At 54.2% G+C, this 27016-nt stretch overlaps 1 protein-coding gene across 1 annotated transcript; it reads left to right on the top strand.

The window, feature by feature from the left end:
* Nucleotides 1-12084: 12084 nt before the first annotated feature.
* FGF19 (fibroblast growth factor 19) lies at nucleotides 12085-26763 on the top strand. Its single transcript, XM_060019731.1, has 6 exons — nucleotides 12085-12157; nucleotides 21788-22022; nucleotides 22391-22447; nucleotides 22774-23093; nucleotides 23506-23609; nucleotides 26449-26763. Exons 1-6 carry the CDS (start codon nucleotides 12085-12087, stop codon nucleotides 26761-26763), a joined length of 1104 nt encoding a protein of 367 aa, XP_059875714.1.
* The last annotated feature ends 253 nt before the right edge of the window (nucleotides 26764-27016 follow it).

Genomic DNA, 27016 nt, shown 5'->3' with positions numbered 1-27016 from the left:
TTGCGGCCCGCACGTGCTGCTATGAAAGGTCCTTATTCTTCTCTGCCTGGTACCACCCAGACAGCCACTGCTGTAGTGGAGGGCGGCCTCGGGGGGCCAGGGGATAAAGAGGCTAGCTTTCCTGTCTTCTCTTTTTCCTGATAGATTTTTGGTGTTTGTACATTTAAACGGCCTGGGGCCTCCAGCTTCGGCAGAATGTCTTGGAAGATGGGCTCTCTCCCCTGAAAAGCTGGGAGAAGCCACAGGACGTCATCACCCATCCACTCCCAGCCACGGAGCGGGTGGGCACTGGCTGGCAGGGCCTGGACACCGCTGTCCACCAGCACAGACGCAGCTGCTCCCAGCGCCCAGATGCCTGCCTGCCGTGCCCGACGCCACCGTCCTCTGGGGACCCTGGACACTCCCGACGTGTCTGGTTAACAGAGGCCCACCTGCTTCAGACTCTTGTCACTCTTTGCTGCTCTTTGGAGCCCAGACGTTTGTGCGAGGCGCTGGGACTAGCGGATCTGGCCGGTGAGCCGTGGGCCTGAGTCCCCTCGGTAGGTGTCCCATGAACACTCCAAGGCTGAAACCACTGGTCCCACGCCTGGAAGTTCACTTTTTCATGGTCTTGTGATGGCATGGGGGGTGCTCGGGCCCAGCTCTCAATCCTGTTATCTTCCACTTCCTCTCGGGGTGACCTGGGCAGGTCTTCTCACCTCTCTGAGCCTCAGTTTCCTGACCTGTGAAATGGGCACAAATCACCCTGCCTCGTGGGTTGTTGAGAAGATTCAGGAGACCGTTTCTGAGGACCTGCCCACTTTAGGAGCCTAATGTAGGGGACGGTGGTCCGTCATCTGGGTGCTGCCTGTAGAGTCTAGTGGTGGAGACTGGGCAGGACTGTAGAAAACCCCACAGGGACCAGGGGTTCCCAATTAGCAGGCGTCTCACCCTGATAAGACACAGAGGCCTGGGCCCAGCTCCCCATCACCTGTGTCTGACACTTCAGCCATCATTTAACATCAGAAAGTTTATTGCAGCCTGCGGGGGCTCAGGCTGGCCGTAATGGGCTGGCCCGAGGGGAGGGGCCTGCCCTTTGAAGAGGATCTTTATGGTAATTGATGGTAATGGTGAGCGGCCTGGGGGGGACAGGTAGGAAGACCCCCAGGAGATAATCAAATTAGCCTCCAAAACAAATTCCTTTCAGCCAAAACCAAATCACTTTCAATTACGGAGCAACTGATAAGACCCCATGGCCACAAAGACACAGTCAGGGATGGGGGGACCCCACTGGTCCCCAAGTCCTTGGGATGTGGGGCTGGGCGCTGGCCTCCTTCTCCCATCCAGTGGCCAGAACTGAAGGCCACTCTTGGGACTTTACCTTGAGATCCCTGTCAGCAAGGCGGGTTGGGGGACACCTGTCACAGAAGTGGAAGAATAATGCCTTCATCTGGGGCTCAAGAGTGCGTGTGTTTGGGGGGCAGGGGCGGCATTTCCTGGCGAAGCTGGGGTTTAAGTGTTGACTGAGGGGTCCTCCCTATTTGGATAGAGATGGACTTAGGGTCTCCCTCTCTCTGTAGGCGTACGAGGCTCACGGGCACAGCCCTGGTTCAGGACAGGAGAGGACCGAGGCTCCCTGGCGATGTCACCAATAGGGTGACCAACTCATCCTGGTCTTAGCAGCAGAGTCCGTGTCCTGGGGACCCCCTCAGTCCGTCTGGACAGTTGGTCACCAGAGACAAATTTACACAGCTGCGGAGTGGCAGGGCTGGGGCCCACCCCTCCCCACCCCCCACGCCAAGCCCTCCCTCCCCCCGCCCCCCCGCATCCATCTGTTCATTCACCCAGGAAGCGCCCAGTGCTCTGTGTGCACAGCCCAGCGCCAGGCTAAGCCAGGTCGGGTGAGTACCTTGTGGCTTCTGCCCCCAAGACCCCTGGCACATGAAGGAGGGGCCTGCCAGCTGGCATCTGTAGGAAGTGGGGGGCATAGGACACCTCACCTGGTGGGTGCCCAGAGTCTTCCACGCCTGGGCTGGGCTCTGCCCTTTCCTCCATGCCTAGCTGGTGCTGGCGGTGCGGGGCGGGGAGTGGTGTGGTCCATGGCCGGGACTTGTCCCCATCCCTGCCTCAGTGGATGGTGAGGAGGCCGGGGATCCCGCCAAGAGCAAGGACAGGGTGCGGAGGGGCTGGGGGGAGGCAGGGGGGCTGCCATGACCCCTCTGAGGCTCCACTCCCAAGCTCTCCAGGGACAGTCCCCAGGCCGGGAGAGTGACGCCCAATCCACACACCGTCCTTGCTGTGTGACCTTGGGCAAGTGACCCAACCTGTCTGAGTCCAATTGTCTGGTCTGTAGAACCTTCTAGAAAAGCCTTTCCCATCATGCCTCCTTTCCTCAGTCTCACCTAATAACCGTGAGTGCTATTTCACGGAGAACACTGAGCCCTCGGAAGAGAACCCATGTACGGCCACTCCCCTCTGTCCCTCCCTCTGGGCCCAGACCCTAGGCCTCTCAACCGGTCCCAGCCACTCTCAGTGGCAGCCCCTTCCCTCGCCCGATCCGTCCTCCCTCCCAACGGCTCCAGGACACAGCTCCCTTCCTGCCCCCCGTCTCCCGCACCCCCGGTTTCTCCTCCATCCTGAGCAGCAGACGTGCTCTGACGTCCCATGTTAAGCACAAACTAGCCCCTGGACCCTCTCCTGCGGCTGCCTCGGCTTCTCCGCGTTTACAGAACATGCAGTGGCCCCTTCTCAGCCCTCAGCTTGCAGGACCTCTACTACCTCGCCCCGTCCACCTGCACCTCCTCCCTGTGGATTCCCTCCTGAACTTGACCCTCTGAGACCCCCTCCCTCACCCCCGCCTCCCTCCTCACCCCCACTCTTCACTCTCCAACTCTTTCCCATCCTGGACCTTTGGGGTTCCCTGGACCGGGCACCCCGGGTACCTGGGGGGCTCATCCCTCCTCTCCTCCAGCTTTCTGCACAAGTGTCCCATCGCCAGCGGCCCCGGGACGTGGTGTAGATGGAATACCCCGCTTGCGTGGATTTTTTTCTAAGAAGCCCACAGTGCCCTGCAGAAGTGAGGCCCACATCCCTGCCCTGAGCACCCAGGACGTGGGGTCCCAGGTCCAAGGAGGCTTTGCTGCTGGGGGGCGAAGCTGGGGGAGGCTGAGGCCCCGGAGGGGAGGCAGCTGGAGGGGGGCTGCGTCGGGGCAGAGGGGCTGAGGCACCCGGGCCTGGTCTCGAGGGTGGCCACGGGCGTCTCCCAGCCTCCTGTGCATGGAAGCCACCTTGGGGAGCCCAGTGGGCCACAGGAACAGATGCCGCAGAGTCCCCAGTTCCTGGGCGTGGGATTTCCAGCCAAGAGTCAGTTGCGTGAAGCCACTCAGTTCAGGGGGCGGCACCATCTGATGTTTCCACTGATCGTGCATTTCTTGTTTGTTGCTTGGATTCACTGGGGCCACACACACGCACGTGGGCACACCCATTCACACTCCCACCCTCCCATTCAGTCTCTCGCACAGTCATGCACACCCACACATACGTGCACTGCACAATTGCGCACAAACCCACACTCACACACGTGGATTCTCTCGTACACGCACACCTGTGCGTGCTCGCACACGTTCATGCTCGCACGCACGCGCGCTCACAGGCATGTGAGAGCTGATGCTCCACGAGGGCGGGGACTCTGCTTTGTCCAGACGGAGAGTCCCGGCACCTGGCCGCTTGGGCGCCGCCGAGACACCGGGTGTGCGTTCAGACGACAGTGAGCGGACAGGGAGGGGACCACTGGAGCCAAGCGGCTGCAGGGGGCTCACTTTGCAGTGAGCCTCATGGGAATGCTGCTGTCGGGACGCTGGAGGCCCACGGGGCCCTCGGCAGCCATGGGTGGGGGGACAACAGGTCTCCAGGATCCCCTGATACCAGGAGAGGAGGCCCTGCCCTCCCTCCTGGGCGGCACCCCGTGACCAGCTCTGACGGCGGGGCTTCAGCTGCACTTCATCTGTCTGCTCCAGTCACCTTCTGCTTCTCTGACTCTCAAACGGGCCCTTAATTGGCCATTTGGCCCCTAAATTAGGGGCGATTAGGATCAACCCCCAAGCAGCATTTCAGATGGCGGCCGCGGGTCTGAAGCCCCTCTCTGGGTCCCAGGGGCCTTCGACTTGGTCACATAAAGGTCAGCCCTCTGGCCTGGCATGGGTGCCTGGGCAACCTCTGACCTTCAGCTCTTAAACCTGACCCTGGTGATTCAGACCCGAGGGCCTGAGTACAAACGGCGAAGCAAAGGGCTCAGGGAAGCCGCATGCGGGGGACCTCCATGGGCTGGAGATTTCTGGCCTTCTTGCTGCAGCCAGCGTTTTGCTGGGCACTGTGTCCCCTTGCGCCTCTCCAGGTGTTTGTTCCAGGGGTACAGAGACCCAGGCAGACATGCACCCCAGCCTGGGCCACAGTGGCCTCTGTTACGGACGCAAGGCAGAAGCCAGGTGCTGTCACCGCCCCTCACCTACCGCTTGGACCTGGGCAAGTGCGCACACTCCTCCAAGCCTCAGTCTCCTGTCTCCAAAATGAAGGTAACCCCAGAAGCCGAGGTTTTTCAGGGTCGCTCTGAGGGTTATATGACACATGGTACATTGTTCTTTCAACAGATGGGGAAGAAAGAATCAGCTCCCAGGGAGTCTGCCGCCTGAGGCAGGCCTGGCGCACTGGGCTGGGGAAGCCTTGGGGAGCTTAAGTGGTGCTCAGGGAGCTGCCAGTGGGGGGTCCCAGTGTTCTGGAGATCCTTCTCCGTTTATGAGGGCAAAGACCCCTTTGAGAACCTGATGAAAGTGACAAGCAGGCTGTCCAGACAAGCGCGCGCGCACGCACACACACACACACACACAAACACACACGAGTGTACAACCTTGCACACAAGGCCAGGCAGGTCTGCCTTGTACAGTTGTGCGGGTTGTGCACTGCACAAGGCTTCGTCCAGCCTGAAGTCCGGCCCGCCACCCAGCTGGATGCCTGGTGTGGGGCTCCATCTGTGCAACGAGGATACCTTTCTTTCAGTTGCAAGAACATCTTATAAGCTAGTCGGGGCACTGGCTGTGGTAGGAGCAGGGCAGCCTTGGGTCCCAAGCCCTGCTGGGCTCAGTGAGCCAGGCTTGCTCTCTGGGCCTCAGTTTCCCCCTTGGAAACAGGAGCTTGCAAGGCTCCCTCCATTCCTTAAACGTCAGGATGGCCAGGACGCAGCACACAGTGGGTGCTCGGGCGCTGAGTCAGAAAGTGGAGGTATTTCCGTGCACTCCACAGGCAGGCAGGGCAGGTGCCAGTTTGCAACATAGCCAATGCTCCCAGTGGGCTTGTCCGCACCTGGAAAGCACGGTTGCTTGGGGTGGCCCCTCTGACCTCTGTGCCAAAGGCACCTCAGCTAGGGCACCTGGGAGGCCCCCCACGAGGCTCTGGGTCCACAAGCCCACCCTCAGCAGCCTGTGCCCCGAGGCCCTCCCACTCCCCTTCCCTGGGGGTTGATCCGCATCCACCTTTGCTCCAGGGTCTCTCCTGGAGGAGCCCGGAGGGCCGGGGCCCTGTGGAATGCTGCACTTCCAGAGTCACAGCCCCAGCGAACCAGCGGCATTGCTCCCAGCTGCCTCCCACCTTGGGGCAATTTATGGGGTCACAAACCACCTCAAGGGTGCAATTCCTTGCCCTGGTGCCAATTGGCCCCCAAAGTGCTTTACAACCTGCTTGTAGCACCGAGAAAGGGAGCAGCCCCTGGACAGCACTTAGCCCCTGTGGCCCCACCATTTGGCCCCCAGACCGGGGCAGCCAGGGTAGCCCAGGTCCAGCCACCTGGAGCCCCAGCTCTGCCGGGCACGGTGGCCCATCCTCCTGCCCAGCTTTTCTGGCGGTGTTGACAGAAGTCACCTACGGTCATTTTTGAAGTAAAGCCATCCAAGTGCCTGGCCCCCCAGAAGGATGGGAGCGAGAATCCCACCTCTCCGTGTAACACCACTAACCTCTCTGCGCTTCAGGTCCTTTAGGTGTGAAAGGGGGGTCATAAAAGCCAGTTTCAAAATTGTTGTGAGGATTAAATTAGATGACAGATGTCAGGGACTCAGTGAATGGTTATGATTTTATTAACATGAAAGTGGAAATTACCCAGAACCTCACCTTCAAAAGGTAAGCCTGCTACTGTTTGGAGCATCTCCTTGGGGTCTTTCGCTTTCTTCTTGTTATTGTGGAAAATAGCATACATACTAAAAAGTGCATAAAAAAAGTAGAACTTCACTAATAGCTTTTTAAATTGAAGTGTAGTTGGTTTACAATGTTGTGTTAGTTTCAGGTGTACAACCAAGTGATTCAGTAATACATTATATATATATATATATATATACATACATATACTTACATGTATTCTTTTTCATATTCTTCTCCATTATGGTTTATTACAGGATATTGAATGTAGTTCCCTGGGCTATATGGTGGGACCTTGTCGTTTATCTATTTTATATATAGTAGTTTATATCTGCCAATCCCAAACTCCTAATTTATCCCTCCCCCACCTGACACCCCAACGTTCACAGCAGCACTATTTACAATAGCCCAAACATGGAAGCAACCTAAGTGTCCATCAACAGATGAATGGGATAAAGAAGACGTGGTATATATATATATACAATGGAATATTACTCAGCTGTAAAAAAAAAGAATGAAATAATGCCATTTGCAGCAACATGGATGGACCTAGGATTATCACAGTAAGTGAAGTAAGTCAGAAAGAGAAAGATAAATACCATATCACTTATATGTGGCATCTAAAATACCACATAAATGAACTTATCTATGAAACAGAAACAGTCGCACTAACAATTTTAAGGCAAAGACACACAGAACCAACACGCAGGCAAGAGGCAGACCCTCAGTACCCAGAAACCTCCCTCCTGCCCCCTGGCAGCCCCAGCCCAGACTCCTCTGCCCGACGTAACCACTCTTCTGCTTTTGCTAGAGTAACTTCCTTGCTGTAAGCTGGACACACCTCTTAACGCCAGCTGCGCTGTGCTCTGCCCTCTCCCTCTTTCTTACGTTTGTGAGTGTTGCTCCTGTGGCCCCATGAGCTTGCAGTCATTCATCCTCCTTTGCTGTGTAACATCCCACGGTGTGACCATGCTACACTCCATTCATCCGTCTCCCTGTACAGAGACATCGGGACCATTTCAGGCTGCAGCTGTAGGAACGTAGCTGCTCAGAAGGGACGGTGGCAGGGTGATGGTGCCGGGCTGTGGGACTGCGGGTTGTAGCGCACTTGGAGCTTCCACACTACCGAATGATGCCAACTGGTTTTTCTTTTTTACCTTTTTCCTTTTCTTTGGCCGCACCTTGTGGCATGCAGGATCTTAGGTCCCTGACAGGGATGGAACCCGTGCCGCCTGCAGTGGAAACACAGTCTTAACCACTGGACCACCAGGGAAGTCCCGCCAACTGTTTTTTTTGTTCTGTTTTGTTTTGTTTCTTTTTTTTTTTTTTGCAGTACACGGGCCTCTCACTGTTGTGGCCTCTCCCGTTGCGAAGCACAGGCTCCGGACACGCAGGCTCAGCGGCCATGGCTCACGGGCCCAGCCGCTCCATGTCATGTGGGATCTTCCCAGACCGGGGCACGAACCTGTGTCCCCTGCATCAGCAGGCGGACTCTCAACCACTGCGCCACCAGGGAAGCTCCCCGCCAACTGTTTTTTAAGTCAACCTTTTGCTCTGCATCTATGTAGAGATCTTTGAAAAGCGGCCATGGGGTCAGTGTGTGCCCACGCAAAACCAAAGGCTCCCCTATAAGTGCTTGTGTGTGCAGAGGACATTTCAGAAAGGTGACATCTCTGGCAAAAGCTGTTAGCAGTCCGACTGCTGGGCGTGGGAGGGGAACTGCGTTTATGCTTCATGTTACACCCTCTCTATTGTTTAATTACGTTCCCACGGGCATGTTTGCTTCATAATCAGAACAGGCTCATATGCGGGTGTCGCGCGGAAGCCTGGGATTATTAAGTGCCGTGGCCTTCTGCAAACCCACCTTGCTCCTGACTGGCAGGGCTGCCCATGCTGTGAGGTCCAAACCATCCCCAGGAGTTGGACGTTGAGGTTGGTTTCCATTTCTCACTATGGTGCACAAGATTAGAATAAATTTACCCGAATAGCCATTTTGACCCATTTCTATGATCTTTCCCTCCCTTCCAACCAGGTCTTTAAAAAAATATTAGAAAAGTAGTGCACAGTCTTTAGAGAAAATTTGGGAATTGGTAAAAACGCAAGAGAAGCATGCAGACAGAGCCCACCGCCAGCCTCCCCGACCCAGTGCCGGTGCTACCGGACTGTTTCCTCTGGTTTTTTTCCCTGCCATGCTGGGCTTGTGTTTGCCCTGAGTTGGAAGCCCCCCATACATACACTTCTGCAATGAGGGTCAGCGTTTGGGGTCACACAGTCTTCCCTCAGCTACTTAGAACCCAGGCACAGGTGCAAAGCAAGGCCATCCTACTGCTTTCCTCCTGGCCAGAGGCAGGCCAGTGGTTGTGTTGTCTTTGACAGCCTGCCCGACCCATGCTCCGAACCCCTGGCTTCTTCAAACCTTACGCGGGAGAACTGGGGTGGGGGGCTCGCGGAGTGAAAGTGGTCCACCCATGGCTTCTCAGAACGTTGGGCTAGCCTGTAGCTTGTAAATTTCCCTTTGCCCACCTTCATCCCCCCCACCCCATCCCTGACTTCATTCATGCCACAAATATCTCCTAAGCAGCTACAATGTGCCAAGAGGATGCTAGGTGCCGCAGAAACAGCAATATTCAGGTGGACGAGGGCCCTGCGCTCGTGAACCATGAGCAGGGTGAGCATATGATGAACACACTAATAAAGAAGTCACATTGTGTCGTGTTTTGTTGGCGTAGAAGGTCTTCTGGCATCTGTTCTCTCCCCCACCCCACCCCGTGTCATCCAGAGAGCACTGCCATATTGCATCACCCCGGGATCTGTGGAGTTGTGCAGTGCGCAACCCGGGCCACTGTGCATGGTGGCCCTGTGCCAGGGCCCCCGACTCACAGAGACCAGGAAGCTGATAAACAAAGCCTCCTAAGGCCTGGGTATCTTTCCAATCCTCCCTTCCTAGAAATTTCTGCATAATGGAAGAAGCCCCTAGGGCGGGCAATGCTTTTTCTCCAACGGCCTGGTTGGATTGCCGGGAGACAGAACCAGAAAGTAGCAGCAGCAACTGTGTGCCAAGCACTGTGTCTGGTGTTTCCAGGCATCATTTCATTTCCTGTTCGGAGCAGCCCTGATTCCCAGTGAGGACACCGAGGCTCAGAGAGGCGGGGGAGCGTCCCAAAGCAGGTCAGTGTCAGACCCCAGAGCACCTGGGCTTTGCCGACCTTGGAGTAAACAGGCCCTTGAACTGTAAAGGGGGCGCCCCCTCCCCTTTTGGAAGAGCCACAGGTGGCAGCCCCCAATTTGTTCCCTGCCCATTAACAGCCCCGACCTCTGAACCACACTGGGCGTCAAGGAATTAGAGCAGAGATATGCCACCTTTTGGGAGCTGACACCCCTCTTCTTATTTAATTCCTCCCCGCCTCCCTCAGCCTCTCCAAGTGTCAGTTGGCAAGCATCTGTCCCGTAAATCAAAGCACTCCCGACTTGCTGGGTGTGACAGGTCTCCGAGAATTTCATGGAGCCCTTTGGAGGAAGCATCGTTGTGAACCGCGAAAGCATTTGACAAAGTTAAAAGTGGCCCGGAGAGCCCGGCTCTGGAGGAGCTCAGAGTCTTGGGCAGGCGCAGATTCCATCCAGGAAGGGCAGCTCCTCTGACCCTCTAAGGAAACCTGGGGAAGGTTCCGGCTGGTGGGGCCAGAGCAGAAGGCCATTGTGCTGGAGCCCAGGGATCCTTTGAGAGGAAGGTGACACTTGGGGACGTGTAAGACAGCGCCGTCTGCACGCCTTTGACCACTGAAGCCGCACGGACGTCCCCGCGTGTGGTCACTCACTGTCGACGGATCGGAGTCACTGACCACGCCCCAGGGACCCTTTGTCTGCCGGCCCGAGTGAACATCTCATAAACAGCCGATGCAATAGTTTCTGTGTTGCGATTACAGAGAAGATCCATTTCCAGTGTAGAAAACGTAGGGAAAGCAGAGACAAATGCAGATAGAAATAAAATGGTGCATTATTTCTTTTAATGTACCCCGATGCATGCTTTCGTTCTTTTTTTCTTTTCCCCTCTGGCTTTTATAGAAGCAGAACGTTACTCTGCGTCCAGCCGACGTCTTGCTTTGCGCGCTCCGCATCCCACGGTGACGATTTCAGCTGGGGGCTCCCTCGCTCACCTAACTGCTTCCTTAGCATTGAGCGAGTAGCTTTCCCCACTGTTTCAGACTCACTGTTTCTCTCCCCAGGCCTCGCCTGCCATGGGAAGCCCAGGCCCAACTTCCAGTCGTGGGGTTTGGCCTGGTGGGACTACGCCAGCTGTGTGCTGGGGCCAAGGGTGGAGGGGGTATGGGGAGGGTGCATTTGAACCCAGGTCAATGAGCCCATCGGCCCCCAGGGTGCCTGGAGGGGAGCCCCTTAGTGAACTAGTGTCGAGAATCATCGCTGGCCCTCCGCCGGGACGACCAGCCCCCGGTCTTGGGGGCGTCTCTGCTGGCTCTCTCCATGTCTTCTCCAGCAGACCCCCTTGACCAACCCCCCATGCACGCACACAGGTGTGTGTGCCCCCTGTCTCTGCTGGAGGACACTCTGAGACTAGCCACCCACTACCTGTCTCGCGGGGCAAAGGAGGAGCCGTCTCGGTTGGGGGTCATTGTGCTGTAGTGGAAAAGTTGGGACAGCATTGACCAAGGGGCCTGCTGATGGGGGGCTGAATGGTGTCCCCCAAGGGAATGTCCAGCTGGAAGCTGTGGATGTGAACTTACTTAGAAAAAGGGTCTTTGCAGGTGCAATTAAAGATCTTGAAATGAGATCATCCTGGATTATCCAGGTGGGCCCTAAATCCAGGGACAAGTGTCCTTATAGGAGAGAGGCAGAGGGACATTTGAGACAGAGAAAAGAGGAGACAGAAGGCACGTGAGGACAGAGGCAGAGGCCGGAGAAAGGCGGCCACGGGCCCAGCGATGCCTGGAGCCCCCAAAGCTAGAAGAGGTAGGAAGGACCCTCCCTCAGACTCTCGGGAAGGAACCTGCCCTGTTCACATCTGGATCTGGGGCTTCTGGCCCCCAGACGGTGGGAGAACAGACTTGTGTGTGTAAGCCGCCCACTTTGTGGTCATTTGTTACGGGCGCCCCAGGACACTGATGAGGAGTCCCGGGTCGCTGCTTGGAAGCGGCGTGGCCCCGGCAGGGGTACCCGTGCCCTCGAGTAAGGGTGACGACCCGGGGTCTCGGTAGAGCCTGGCACGGCAGAGGTGCCTGGAAATGGCCGTTGGGGGCCGCAGCGACTTGTAGTCCAAGAGGACGGGAGGCCAAGGGCCACCCCACGGAAACATCACGTGTGACCTGGTAGGAGGCGGGCTGCCGCTTAGCAGTACCCAGGTCCAGAGAAGCCCTGGACGGGGCTTTGGAAAAAGACCCCTTCTTGTTGCTGCCTAAGTGCAGCAAAAGGTCGGGATTGGGGCCGACAAGACCAGCCCTCCAGACGTGCCCAGTGCCTGCACCCCAGCCCTCGTGGCCCGGCCCGCCCGGGGGCCCTGGGAGCCACCAGCAGCCCCTCCGTTCTCACGCATCCACTGCAGCTGAGTCTTGTCCCATTTCCTAGATGGGGAAACCAGGCCCAGTGCTGGTCCCCAGCACTCAGCGGGAGCCTTTGGAAGGAATCTCCAACCCCCTTGATCTGTGGTATGTGCAGCCAGAAACCCTAGCCAGAACTGAGCTGGGAGCATCTGTCTAAATGCCTCAAAACAGAAATACCTCTGGGCTCTGCTGACCTGCCAGAAAGGCAGGGCTGGAGGCCCGGGAGCTGAGGACGCCGCTCTCATCCGTCCTTCTCCTCACCCGCCTCCTTCTCTCCTCTTTCACTTCACAGACGTTTATCAGGCCAGGTACATGCCAGGGCCATGCTGGGCCCTGGGCGTACGGTACTGACCAAGATCTCCACAGCCCCGCCATGGAGCTCATAGACGCTGGACAGAGGGAAATACGGAAGCGATGGCAGAAACCATCGTTTGATGACGATTATGGTAAGTTCTGTAAAGGAGGCAAGGGTCCCTTCTGAGCTTCATTTCCTCAGCTGTGAATGGGGACAGCACCCTCAGGGCTGCCATGGCCAGAGGCACAGGCCACAGGCACACGCCCACACGAGCACACGCACACGCATACAGGTATGCACACGCTCACACACGAGCACGTGCACTCATACACACACACACATGTGCACGTCCACGGGTACACACATGCACGCACGCAGTGTCTGACCCAGAGCTGGCGCTCCGCTCCACGGTGACTACCAGCTGTAATAAACGGTGCAGAATGCTCTGGAACGCTCGGCCCAAGCTGGACTTCTCACCATCTCTGATTCCTAAAACGGCTGTTCCCTGTGCCCTGGACTTGGGTGTGCTTCTCAGGTAACCCTTCAAAGAGGAGGCTGACACCCCCATATGGAACGAGACCCAGCCCCCAAGTTCGTAAACATGATCTCCCACTTTTAAAAATGGCATTGCTTGTGACCGAATGGAAGCTACCGATTGAAGAGAGAACTGAGCCACTGTCTACTGGCAGGGAGGGGGTGGGGAAGAGCTGCTGCGGGACTGGAGAGCTTTTGGGGTCATTCCCTAGGGAACGGCTGCCTCGGAAAATATATCCTGTGACATCAGGGAGACAACGTGACTCCCGTTTATCCAGGAGACACGCCCCTGGAAGGCCCAAAATAGCCCGACTTCTCTACACCCTACTTGGTGCTGCGCTGTGGCACCGTGGGTCGGCCCCACGGCCTCCCGGGCCTCAGTTTCCTGCTCTAGAAAATGTGGGGGTGACAGCGATCTTGATGGACCCACGGTGCTCTCACTGTGCTTCAACAGGAACAAATCTGGGAACCTGGTCTGGGGCTGGAAATCCCTCCCGATGCACCAGCCACTGGCTCTACAATAAGCCACGAGTGGGTACCAGGCAGGTGCGTGGGGCTTTCTCCTCTATTTTTTTTTTTTTGCATTTTATTTAATTTATTTTTTATACAGCAGGTTCTTATTAGTTATCTATTTTATACATATTAGTGTATATATGTCTATTTTTTATTTTGAGAAATTCCAAACCTCCACAGAACTTTCCAGAACAGCACAAGAAACCCCCATACTCCCTTCCCCCGTATCACCAACATTTGCCACATTTGCATCCTTACTCTCTCCTACATATGCGTTTTTCTGAACCATTTGAAAGTTGTGGATATGACAGTTTTATTTCTAAATACTTCACAAGCAAGGACATTTTCTACACAACCACGAGACAAGGAGAAACCCAGGAAATGTAACCACCACAGACTGTTAACCAGCAGACAGCCTGCATTTACATTTCTCCAAGGGTCCCGGTAATGCCCTTTATAGCGGTTTACTTTCTCTTGACACTTTTTTTGAAGATTAAAATTTTTTTTTATTTCTAAAAAACTTTTATTTTTCTATTGGAGTATAGTTGACTTGTAACGTTGTGTTAGCTTCAGGTGTACAGCAAAGTGATTTATTTATTTATTTATTTTTTGGTGGTACGCGGGCCTCTCACTGTCGTGGCCTCTCCCGTTGCAGAGCACAGGCTCCGGACGTGCAGGCTCAGCGGCCATGGCTCACGGGCCCAGCCGCTCCGCAGCACGCAGATCTTCCCGGACCGGGGCACGAACCCGTGTCCCCTGCATTGGCAGGCAGACTCTCAACCACTGCGCCACCAGGGAAGCCCAAAGTGATTTATTTATACATATACATATATCCATTCTTTTTCAGATTCTTTTCCCATGTAGCTTATTACAGAGTATTGAGTAGAGCTCCCTGTGCTATGCAGTAGGTCCTTGACGATTATCTGTTTTATCAATATATATAGTAGTGTGTATCTGTTAATCCCAAACTCCTAATTTATACCCCCCCCTTTCCCCTTTGGTAGCCATCAGTTTGTTTTCTAAGTCTGTGCGTCTTTTGTAAATAAGTTCGTTTGTATCTTTTTATTTTTTTGGCTGTGCGGCACAGCTTGCAGGATTTTAGTTCCCTGATCAGGGATTGAACCCGGGCCCCGGAATTGAAAGCACCGAGCCCTAACCCCTGGACCGCCAGGGAATTCCCTCATTTGTATCATTTTTTTAGATTCTAGATATCAGTGATATCATATGGTATTTGTCTTTCTCTTTCTGACTTACTTCGCTTAGTATGATAATCTCTAGTCCATCCATGTTGCTGCAAATGGCATTATTTCATTTTTCATGGCTGAGTAATATTCCATTGTGTATATATACTATATATCACATCTTTATCCATTCATCTGTTGATGGACACTTAGGTTGCTTCCATGTCCTGGCTATTGTAAATAGTGCTGCTATGAACATTGGGGTGCATGTATCTTTTCGAAGTATGGTTTTCTCTGGATATACGATTGGGCAGGTGTTTTTAATAAGGGACTTTCAGAGTGTAGGGGGGTTTCTGTTTCAAAAGACTTTATCACAAATCCAATGCTGCACTGGACTGTGTGTGTGCGCGTGTGTGTGTGTGTGTTTTGGGACAGAAGGAATGTCATTACAATAGAGTGTGTTCCTGTCCCCTCTCTGCTGCCCACAGGCTGGATGTCTTTGGGCCCATCCTTTCCCCTCCCTGGTTCTTATTTTGTTCATTTAGGGATGAGGGGCTTCTAGGAAATCATCTTTGCAGGTCCTGTCCAGCCCCAGAACTCTGAGCCCATCCATTTCAAATGAGCTGGAACAGTGCGTTCAACGTCCATAGAAGCTTAGCCTCGGGGAACACCTACCTGTCCTTCCTGATGGTCTCTGCCTGGGCCAGGTGGGAGGAGACCAGGTTTGTGAGTTGCAGTTCCCCTCAGCTCCATTTTTCAAATCGCCGTTTTGGAAGCTGGCTGCAAAACCGCAGGACTGCTTCAGGCCCTATTCTGGTTCCGGGGGGCAGCCTGAGCCTTTGGTTAATTCTTCTACCTGATTGGAAATTAGAGTGACATGTGCCTGTCGCAACACCGCCCCTGAGCCCTGCTCCCTGGGTGACCTCATTCGTTCCTTTCCTGGAAGCTGCTCGCCATTCCCTTATGCATCAGCGGGTCTTTACTGCCAGCCCGGCTTTGAGCCTCAGTCTCTCATCTGTCAAATGGGTCAACAGCTGGCTCTCAGTGCTGCTGCAGGAATTCTGTGTGATAACGACATTGACTGCAGAGCAGAGACGAGGTCTTACACGCGAGCTGAGGCAAAGGAACCGGATCTGATCGTGGGTGAAAGTCGCTGCCCCTCCTCCCCCAATGCTGGTAGGTTTCTCTCTCTATCAACTTCATTCCAAGAGGAATTCCAGCATTCCGAGGGTCACGATGAAAATGACAGCGGGCATCTCAGAGTCCAGCAGTGCTCCCTGAAGTGTAATTACGGTACAGGGGGCTATCCTGTTCCAGACTTCTGGGGAAGTTCTCATTTACGCTACCTGGCTGGCCCAAAGCATCCTGCAACTGAAATGCCAACTACACCCGCGCGGGGCCTCCCTGCCTGCATCTCTGGACGCCTCAAGTACATCCCCCAGCTGCAGGGGAGGAGCCCTGCCTCTGGGGAACCATAGGGCAGGAAGAGGCTCTGGCACATGAGGTCTGACCCATCAGAAGTGCTCAGAAATGTTGGCAGATCAACAAAAAAATCAATACGGTGTTGAAAGCCAGGGAAGGGTGTAAGGAAGGATGGATGGAATGAACAAGGAAAGGAGAGACAAACTGTCAAACCCAGTGAATTCGCGGCCACATCAACACCTCCTGGTTCCTTTAAATGATTCGCACAGTATTTCTTGACCACCAACTACATGTCAGGATCTGTACAAGGCACTGAGGGCTCGGCTGTCAACTGTGCAGACGCATCCGCTACCTCCGCGGAGATGTGTCCAGGAGGAGGCAGATGACAGAGCAATAATGGCACCAAGAAACAACAGCCAGGTGTGACTGAACCAGGGCTGCTCTGAAGCGGGGGGGGAGGAATCTCTCTTGCTGTATTACAGGGAATCAACCCAGGGGCTCAGATGACCACTCTAGGAAAATACCCAGGCGGGTGATGGGGCTGAGAAATCGGAAGGCAGGGTCCTGGCCCGGCTGAGCCTCTGAATTTGGGCGGGCCTCTCAACTTTCTGAGAGAGTCTGTTTTGGTTTTCCCTTCTTTCCTTCTTCTTCTTCTTTTTTTTTAAATAGAGTGCAATAATTAAGAGTTTTATGACTTGAATTCAGACAGAACTGGATTCAAACCCCAATTCTGCTTTTATTAGCTTCGTGCCTCTGGTCAGAGTACAGTTTCTGAGCCTCACTTTCCACATCTTTAAAATGGGCGCTGGGACTTCCCTGGCAGTCCACTGGTTAAGACTCCGCACTTGCGCTGCAGGGGGAATGGGTATGATCCCTGGTCAGGGAGCTAAGATCCCCCATGCCCCAAGGCACGGCCAAATAAATAAATAAAAATAAAATAAAATAAAATGGGTGCTGTGTATTCACAAGCGCCAAGACATGGAAGCAACGTAAGTGTCAACTGACAGATAAATGGGTAAAGAAGATGTGAGATATATATATGTACACACACAATGGAATGTTACTCAGCCATAAAAAGAATGAAATAATGCCATTTGCAGCAACATGGATGGACCTAGAGATGATCATACTAAGTGAAGTAAGTCAGAAAGAGAAAGACAAATATCATATGATATCACTTATATGTGGAATCTAAAAAAAATGATACAAATGAATTTGTTAACCAAACAGAAACAGACTTACAGGCATAGGAAACAAACTTATGGTTAGTTTGGGGAGGGGGTGGGAGGTAGGGATAAAGTAGGAGTTTGGGATTAACATATACACACTACTATATATGAAATAGATAAATCAATAAGGACCTACTGCATAGCACAGGGAACTCTATTCCATACTCTGTAATAACCTATATGGGAAAAGAATCTGAAAAAGAATGGATATATGTATAACTGAATCACTTTGCTGTATACCTGAAACTCACACAACACTGTAAATCAACTACCCTTCAATAAAAATATAATCGGTGCTGTGAAAATTAAATGTAAAAACATAAAGTGCCTAGCACACTTCTTGGCACGTACTAAGGGCTTAACAAGTGTCAGCCATCCCCATGCCCATGCCCATGCCCATCATCATCATCATGACCAGCACAGCGCCTGCTATGTAACAGGCATACAGCAAAGCGAGCCCACTCTGTGTATCAAGTTCGAAGAATCGTCAATTGGTGGAGGCTGGGTTGGCAATCACAGGTCTGGGGTCCTAGTACTTTCCAATTTCAATATTTTCATTTTATCTGAAAGACATCACTACCAGCACAGTTAATGTTTTCTCATCAAGCTACTTTTTGCTTTCTTTCGCTGGGTCACGTTTACGCCGTTGCTGCATTCTTACATCACTACACTGATGGGTCCAAATCTTTTCCGTTGGAACATGTTTCTGTTTTGATGATGGAGGCGGTGAGAAAACAGAATTCATGGGCAGGAATCAATCCCAGGAAAAACGTGCCAGCTCCCATCATCACAAATGACAAAAGTCAGGCAAAACAAGACCCAGGCCCCGCCCGATGGGGGTGGGGGAGGAGCTGGTCAACTTGGGGGGGTGGGTCTCAGGCCCTGGGGTGGGGGGTCGGTGGGGTGAGTGTCTGAATCAACAGCAAGAGAGGCTGCCAGTCCCGGCTGCTGTGCCACCTGGGTGATGGCTGGTGGTGGCCGTGACTTAAACACCGTGTCAGACTCGCCCGATGATGTCTGGAGGAAGCTGTACCTCCCTCAGCGTAGACAGGACAGGGTAGTTCCCGAATTCCAGGAGAACGCCACTCCAGCTTGCCCTGATCTAGCGGCCTCACGCTGAGGGAACGCACATGGGAAGAGAGACCACGGGCCCAGTGATTCCCCTTCCGAGAGTGGGCAGGTGTGAGATGTGCCTCCACAGATGTCCTCCCCTGGTTGACGTGGACTCTGGGAAATTGGAAACAAGATAAATATACAGCAACGGGGGACAGACTGCACACCCCACGGTACACCACTCAGACCTGCTGGCACCTGGAGAGGCCGCCTGCAGGATATTTAATGCCACGGGAAATGTTTAGAGTAGGTGGGGCAACAGGAGGATACAATTCAAATACTTAAAAAAAATATATGAACACACTTTCAAAAATCTGAGGAAGAAATTCACCCAAATAGAAACAGTGACTCCTAATGCAGTCATGATGTTACAGGCTTCAGAATTGTCCTTTGTGCTCTCCTGTATTTTCCAAATTTTCAACCAGGAACAAGGATGACGTTTGCACTGAAAATGTTCAAAATCAACTTTACTGAGGCATAATTTACAATCAAATGCCGCCTAATTTCAAGGGCACCGTTCAAGGAGTTTGGACAAATGTCATTGCCTGTTATTATTCACAGCAATCAAGAAAAAGAACATTCCCACCATCCCAGAAAGCATCCTCTGGGCCTTTCCAGTAGATCCCCACCCCCTCTCCCGCCTTGGGCAACCACCGGCCAGGATTTGTCACCGTAGGTTAGACTGGTCTTTTCTTTAATGTTACCATTACATTTTTTTTTGGATTTTTTAAATAATATTTTTATTTCAATTCTTCAGTACCATTACATTTTAAAATAAATAATAGGGACTTCCCTGGTGGTGCAATGGTTAAGAATCCGCCTGCCAATGCAGGGGACACGGGTTTGATCCCTGGTCGGGGAAGATCTAAGCCCCTGCGCCAGAACTACCGACCCCGTGAGCCACAACTACCGAGCCCATGTGCCACAATTCCTGAAGCCCGTGCACCTAGAGCCTGTGCTCCACAACAAGAGAAGCCACCACGATGATCAGCCCATGCACCGCAACGAAGAGCAGCCCCCGCTCGCCGCAACTAGGGAAAGCCCGCGCGCATCAGCGAAGACCCAACGCAGTCCCTCAAAATAATTAATTAATTTAAAAATAAAAATAAAATAAAATAAGTAATAAATGTAGCAAATATAGCCTGTCTGTTATACACCTACATTTGCCAGGCGGTCTCTGTGTAAATATGGATCCCGTGTTTGATAGAGATATCTTTTATCTCTAATGTGAGTTAATTCTCACATGAACTCTTTTGGAGTTTAAAAACTTTCCTTTTTCTGTTTCACAAATAAGGAAACTGAGGCTCAGAGAAGACTTCTCTTTTCTAGGCTGGCAGGATGCCCTGTTTTTAGAACAATGATCCTAATAGGGGGAGAAAAGGGCTTTGGTGAAGCAGAACGCTTTGGGGAGAAGGATGCATGTTCTAGTAGATTCTAGCAAAAATATGAGGCTGAGATTCATGTGCCCCCCCTCCCACCCCGAGTTCCAGTCTCGGTGAGGCCAAGAACCGGCTGTGTGGCTTGTCCCCCGCCCCTGCCCCCCGCATCCAAGTCTTCACCATCCTTTCTGTCCCCAAAGTTCCTATTTTTTTCTGATGAAGATTTTTACCAACACCCAGAAGTTTCTGTAATTACAAAGTACTTCTCAACTAAGGGGCGGGGGCGGGGGATTTGGGATGGGCCCAGAGAATTGCTTGTGTATTTAAGAAGGCACTTTTGACATTGTAACGTAAATTTCTAACTGTAAAGTGAAAAGAAAAGGGATTACTTCCACAATGCTAAGCCTGGAAGTCAAGCTAAAGAGATTTTCTTAGCTGTTGGGATGTGGGTTTAGAAACAATGGAAACTGACCACGATCAGAAGAACGACACCAACAAGCTCAGATGCAGGAGGGAGAGCCCAGGAGAAGGGTTTAGGGCAGTTAAAAAAGATCCCAGCTAACATCAGACCCAGAACAAAGCCGCCACGCCAAGCCCTGCTGGCCATCTGGGCCTGAGACCCCTGGGGCCCTGCGTGGGTCGAGAGAGTGTGGGGATGATTGGACCTTGCTTGCATTGCCCGCTCCACTCACCAGGGTGAGTCAGATGGCTCAGCCACCTGGACCAAATCAAGTGCAGCCCGAACGCTGGAAATCAGCCCCACCCAGCACACTGGGGGTTGCAGGGGTCGGGGTCTGCCTTGAGCAGCTCGGGAGCGGGCTGGTCCTCACCTCCGGGGCCATCACCGCTCTCACCTGGAGAGCCCCACCGTTAGCGGCAGCGCCCCCTGCTGGCAAGCGTCGCGTCTCTTCGGCCCTTTTTGGCTTCCTGCCACCACACGGACCCAGGGTACCAGCGAACCAGCCCAGACTCTGCGCCCCACCGCCTGGGTGCAAACCCTGGCTGGAGGTCTGGCCGAGTCTGGGCTGGTTAACAGATTAACCACCGAGACTCGCAGACCATTGCTCTGACCATGAAATGTCACGTACACAGCAGCTCCCCAGGCGATGGCTGTCCGTCTCCATGAACTAGATCCCGGGCACTATCTGTCCACTCTCCCGTACGACCCAGGACAAGGCTGAAAGCAGGCAGGAGGAGGCAAGAGGCCCAGCAGGCTCATGAGCTGTCCAGGGAGCAGCGGGGCGTGATCTGTGCTGCAGAGGGTCTGACGCTGGGACCCGCGCCCCTGCTAGGAGGCCACACTGTCTCCCTGAAATGCAGCTTGGCCTAGATTTACAAGTCCGACGGCCTGGGTTCAAATTCCAGGTTCACCACTTACAGGCTGTGCAGCCTGGGGTCACTGTGACACTCTTCTGGGGCCCCCTCTCTGTTCAGTGGGGGAGGGCAGAATACCGTGGGGGGAGAGCACCCATCACACGCTGAGAACAGGGCCTGGGCGTCGGAAGCTGCCTCTTTCCCAGCTTCCTGAGCTCCTGGCTCACGGTGGCCTCTCTTTTCCCACCATGGCCTTAGGAGGGGCAGCGGAGCGGCGCGGGTGGAGCCAGAGGCCGCCCCGTCCTCCCCCAGCCCAATTTGGGGCACGGCCCCCAGTGCAGCCTCTGTCACCCTCCTCAATGCCCCGCATTTATCCAGGATCTTTAAAACGAAAGCTGCAGGGGAGGGTAATTAAGTTTAATAGGGGCCGCTGTCGATTTAAAGCCACAGGGGGGAAGTAATTAGATTTAACAGAAGCCGAGGCTTTCTGAACCAAGACACTCAGCGTGGGGGTCCCCGGCCTATAAAGCTTTCGAGATGATGTCTTTTTGTAAAGACTTTCCTGGTGACATTTTCTGCACGCTCCGTCATTAACGCCAGTCACCGACTGGGGTATGAACATGGCCTTTGCTCATTGAAATTCATTAGGCCTGGCATTGCTTTCTCCCTTGTCTCCCCTGTTTGCCCTCCCGTCGCCCCTGAGCTCAGCCAGTGTGGCTTTTCCCCCAAACCAGCCTCCTGGGGCCCCTCACCCAGAGTTGGGGGCGGAGGGGTTGGAGGAACAATGAGAAAGAATCAGTGTCGAGCCAAAAGCCCCCTAGGAGGACCCCTCTTTCTCCCGCCGGGCATTCTCTGGACGCGGTCTCCTTTTTCCCAGCCTCATCAGAACAGCCATCCAGTTTGCGGGAGCCACTGCACTGAGTGGCCCCAATTTCCCCAGCTGGTGCCTGTCCCCCCCCACCCCCGCAAACAGCACAGCCTGGCACTGCAGAAGCGCTCAGGGACCCAAGGACCGGACCTACGGCAAAAGGCCCCTCAGAAACAAAGGAGCCTCCCTGCGCCGTGCACCCTGGAAAGTCAGTTTCCCAATCCGCAGCTTGCGAGCCCACCCTGCCCCCGAAAGGCGCCTTCACCACGACGGCCCTTCCAGGCTCCATCTCCGGGGACTGCAGCGGGCCGAGCCGGGAGGAGGCGGGACGGCGACGGGGCGCAGAGCCAAGCCGGGCCGAATCCGGGGCTGAGGCGCCATCTAGCGCTCGCCCGCGCGACCCCATTGTTCCTCCGAGAGTGGAGGTCGCGCCCGGTCCCCAGTCGGGGGACAATTTGCTGGGGTAAAAGCGGGGGGCGGGGGTGGTCGGTGCGGGCAGGGATCGCGAGAACAGAAAGCCGGAGAACGTGAGAGGGTCTGAGCTGCAGGCAAAATTCTAGTGGACGGCTTCGGCTCTGGAGCTCTGAGGGTTGGGACCGTGGCGGGAGGGAATGGATGTGGACTTTTCGGGGAGAGGACCCCAAAGCCGAGGCGAGTCTTTTCCGACCGGGAGTAAAGGACGGAAAGCTCAGCGCCATCCCCCCCGCCCCCCCGATCTTTGATCCCGGGATTCCTGCTCCGCGCCCCTGCTAGCGCCCCGCGACCGGCGCATTCCCCGGGGAGCCCGTGGCCTGGGGGCTGGGCTCCGTTGTCTCCTTGATTTCTTTGCAGAACCAACGTCGCCCAGCCGAGAGCGACCTGGCCGCAGGCCTCGCCCCCGCGCCGCGGGTAGGAGCTCCCCCCAAGTCTCCGGCGAAGCCGGGCCTCCTCCTCCTCCAGATCTGGGCGGCCTGGGCGGGGTCACCCGGGCGGGGCCCAGGGAGAGGCTGAGTCGGGGGCGGGGTGTGAGTGGGTGTGTGTGGGGGGCGGAGGGCTGATGCAATCCCGATAAGAAATGCTCGGTGTCGCGGGTGAGACGCTCTATATAAGGTCGCAGGCCTCGAGCCGCCGCGCCGTCGGAGCTGGAGAGCCGAACGCCCAGGTGCCCGGTGCACACGGCTGCCTCCTGTCTCGAGGGCAGCGGCCACCCCGCCTCCGCACGCTCCGCTCCGCAGGCCCTCCCGGCTGCCGCCCAGCCTCCCGCACCCTCACCGCCCGCTCTGCGCCCAGAGCCCCGAGCCCGAGGGAGGTGCCATGCGGAGCGCTCCGAGCCGGTGCGCCGTGGCCCGCGCCCTGGTCCTGGCCGGCCTCTGGCTGGCTGCAGCCGGGCGCCCCCTAGCCTTCTCGGATGCCGGGCCGCATGTGCACTACGGCTGGGGCGAGTCCGTCCGCCTGCGGCACCTGTACACCGCGGGTCCCCAGGGCCTCTCCAGCTGCTTCCTGCGCATCCACTCAGACGGCGCCGTGGACTGCGCGCCGGTTCAGAGCGCGCACAGTGAGTGCCCGCCGGGTCCCCCACCCGTCACATCCTCCCTTCTTCCCTTTACCTCCTTCGGCTCCCGCGAGCTCCCCACTCCCGGGAACTCCAGGTCTTGGCACTCCGGCGTTCCACTTCCTCCCCGGACCCCCCGACAGCGGGAGGAGCTGGCGGAGGGGGGAATGGGTGCCTGGACCTACTGCACCCACGCGTTACCCTCCCCTTCCCCCCTTCGGCTCCTGCGGACCCCACCACCACTCCCGGGAACCCCAGGTCTTGGCACCTCGGCATTCTACTCCCTCCCCGGGCCCCCAGACATCGAGAGGAACTGGGGGATGGGGGGGCACGGGCCCGCGCACCCACCAACCATTTCCACGTGTTGTGGGCCCCGCGGGCTCCGGCTGCAGTTTTCTGCTGTCTTCCCGCCCAGGTTTGATGGAGATCAGGGCAGTCGCTCTGAGTACCGTGGCCATCAAGGGCGAACGCAGCGTCCTGTACCTCTGCATGGGCGCCGACGGCAAAATGCAAGGGCTGGTAGGTGTCTCCACCCGGCAGGACGCGCTGGGGCGCGGGCCTGCGGGCGAGGGGGGCGCGCTGGATCAGAGACAGGGTTTCCTTGCGTCCTCCGCCGGGGTCCCCATGGAGCTCGGAGGGGAAGGCTGCAAGGGCCGGACTAAGCTAATGTCCGACTTTCTAAATATGGAAGTTTATGGCCGGAGAATGCTTGAGACCCGCCTTTGCATTTCCACTTGAACCAAAAGCGGGTCCAGTCGGACTAAGGAAACCCATTTCTCGGCTCTTTGACGTTAAACGGGGAAAGCCCCCCTCGGGCCTTTTCCGATTCTGCCTGTGCCTGTGTGGTGCTCGGCCCCCCTCCCCCTCTCCCTGCGGTATTTTAAAAGAAGGGGGTGGGGAGGAAAGAAAGAAGGGTATATCCACAACTTGGGTTTTTTTTTTTTTTTTTAAGTCAACCTTCAAATAAGTCAGAAGAAAAACCGCACTTGGGATTGAAGAGTTTTTTTACATTGAATTTTTATCCACTAGAAAAACTGATTTTTGCAGCCGTGTTAGGGTAATATTGCAGTGGCCGTGCTCATCCTCTTGTCGGGCTCACCTGAACTGCAAAGGCTTTTTTGGGTGGCGGGGGGCAGGCTGGGAAGGCCCAGGTAACCACAGAGGTCTCAGGGCAGGAAGTGAGCAGATGCCGTGTCTCTGGTCGCCGGAACAAAGGCGGAGAGTTCAAAGGGAGCCCGCGCCCCCGGGCTCGCAGAGGAGGCTGTGTGAGGTCCCGGCCTGGCGCGGGGCCTCAATGCAGCCCCGCTGGGTCGGGGGCTGGGATGGAGGGGCAGGGGCCAGGGGGTAGGGAGGGGACCGCTCCTCAAGGGATGCCCCACCATCCAGAAAAGATGGGTGCAGATGCCCGCCTTTCCGCAGCGCAAATCTTTGTGTCCCCAAATTTTGTGGTTCTGGTGCCCTTTCATTGTTTATCCATAGATAAATGAACCTGCCTGTTGCAGGCTTTATGGCAGTCCTGCGTGAAAGGACAAGAATGGAGGCAAAGAAAGCTGATACCCAAAGCCACTCCAAACCCGCAGTTGCCACTTTTGTGACGTTTACTCATGGGGGTGGGGTGAGGGCGCCAGTGGAGGGAGCGCCGGCAGGGGCCGATGGGTCTAACCCACCATTCTAGTCCAAACTGGGGGGGTGAGGGCCTCCTCACGTAAAAGCCTGTTCTGCCTCTGCATCCCGTGGTCACGATTTAGCAAAACTTGAGGATTTTTTTTTTTAAACAAATTCCACATTCTTCTAGAAACTCGAAATCATTTCATTTTCTCTATGGCAAATGAGATGCTAATTTCTCCCAAAGAACCAGCAGAGTGAAGTACCCGCTCCATTTGGTTTTAATTCCCTTGTTTCCCAATTTGCATTTCTCCGGCAGTCTGGTGGCCTTATCCCTGCACGGGTTGCTTCAGGAGATGCACGCCTTATCAGGGCCTTATCTAAGCACAGCGCTCACCCACCTGCAGTTCAGCGACCTTTGTAGGCTTGGGCAGAAATGAGACTGGGTGCCTCCCAGCGTAGTTTATGGCCCAGCCCTCCTGGCTCCCCGCCTTTGGCTGTCCTCTGTGTCCCCTGGACGTAATGAGCTTCTCCAGTTTGGGAGACGACTTGCTCATTCTCTGTTCTGGAACCAGAGACTGCTTTCCGGTCCTTCTGGCCACCCACGGGGTGGCGGCTTCTTCCTGGCCTGGGGGGAGGGGGCTGCCTTTATCTCCCCGATCCTGGCAGGCTGCCTGGAGGGCCCCAGCTACTGAATAAAGGAGCCAGAGGGGCTGAGGTTTCTCTTACCAGGGCACCAGACAAAAAGGCTCAGAACCGCAGTCATTTGGGCCTAAATGGGGAATAGGTTCTTTCATCTGGGCCCCGGATTGGATTACTCCTGATTCTTAATTAAAAGACTGATCCAAAAAGGATAACCTAGCTTAGCAATGTCTCCCAACGTGCCAGTGGAATACAAGGGACTTTTTCATGGCAATAATTACATAGTCAGTGTAAGGGGAAGGGAAGCATATGTGCCTATCGTGGCCGTGATTTTATGGGTGTTGCTCAGAACAAGACTAAGTTTAAACAGTGACATGAGTTAGTGAAAAATATAAAGGATCTATGTAAGGTATATATAGATATTGAGAATATACATAAAACACATGAAGTGTGTGTGGAGAGTTGAAGGTTACAAAGTATAAAGGTATATAAGGTACATATATATGTATAATATATGTTTAGTATATAGGTTTAATGTTATATTTAACATGTATTTAATATGATATAATTGATTAAATATTTACCTATTAATACAATGTGATGTATGTTTAATGAGTATATTAATATAACCAAAAGGTTTCTACTTCGTATATGTTATATAACCTTATACTGAATATACATAAGTACCTATATATTTATATATAGAGTATATGTTTAGTATATGTGTTTAGTGTTATATTAACACGCACTTAATATTATATAATTATATTTATATATTAATAAAAGTAATATGGTTAATGAGTATATTAATATAACACATGCTCTATACTTTATATAAGTATATATACATTATACTAGATACATATAAGCGTATATATATATATAAAAATATGTGCTTTATACACCTTCATAGTTTATAAGCTTTATATAACCTTTAACTCTGCACACACACACACACACACACACACGCGCGCGCGCGGCTCGTGGTGTGGACCCAAGTGGCGGTATGTAGCACACACGCTCACCTGGCTCTGGTCTCTCTACTGCTTCTGCCGGTGTCGCACCTGGTGGGCACCCACTGATGCTCACAAGCTGCCTCTTTGCTCTGCAGAGTCAGTACTCAGCTGAGGACTGTGCCTTTGAGGAGGAAATCCGTCCGGACGGCTACAACGTGTACTGGTCCAAGAAACACCACCTCCCGGTGTCCCTGAGCAGCGCCAGGCAGCGGCAGCTGTTCAAAGACAGGGGTTTCCTGCCGCTGTCTCACTTCCTTCCCATGCTGTCCACCATCCCCACAGAGCCCGATGAAATCCAGGACCACTTGAAGCCCGATTTGTTTGCTTTGCCCCTGAAAACAGATAGCATGGACCCATTTGGGCTCGCCACCAAACTGGGAGTGGTGAAGAGTCCCAGCTTCTATAAGTAAGTAGAGGCTCTGTCCTCTTCCCACCCCCAGCTCCTGGAGACCAGGACCCAGGCCTGTGGTGCTTGCGGACTGGGTTTTCTACAAGTAGGATCCTGAGTCCAGGTTCTATTTAGCTTTAGGAAGAAACATTTAGAACTTGTACATAGACAAAAGTTTTACATTGGCTGTGCCAGTTTCTAGTGGATAGACTTGTATGATCATAAAATTGTAAGCCTTCCATCCTACCCGTCCAGCCGCTACCTACCCCAGCCCC

The sequence above is a fragment of the Delphinus delphis genome, chromosome 8, assembly GCF_949987515.2.
Source record: "Delphinus delphis chromosome 8, mDelDel1.2, whole genome shotgun sequence".
NCBI lineage: Eukaryota > Metazoa > Chordata > Mammalia > Artiodactyla > Delphinidae > Delphinus > Delphinus delphis.
The sequence above is the reverse complement of the archived record's forward strand: the minus strand, read 5'-3'. Positions and strand labels throughout refer to the sequence as shown.

Excerpts from the sequence above, each read along its gene's own strand:
- FGF19 (XM_060019731.1), top strand. The coding sequence starts at position 12,085 with ATGGAGCTCATAGACGCTGGACAGAGGGAAATACGGAAGCGATGGCAG. Across the intron at positions 22,448-22,773 it reads GCCTCGCCCCCGCGCCGCGG|GCCCTCCCGGCTGCCGCCCA; the intron begins GTAGGAGCTCCC and ends TCCGCTCCGCAG. Across the intron at positions 23,610-26,448 it reads ACGGCAAAATGCAAGGGCTG|AGTCAGTACTCAGCTGAGGA; the intron begins GTAGGTGTCTCC and ends TTTGCTCTGCAG.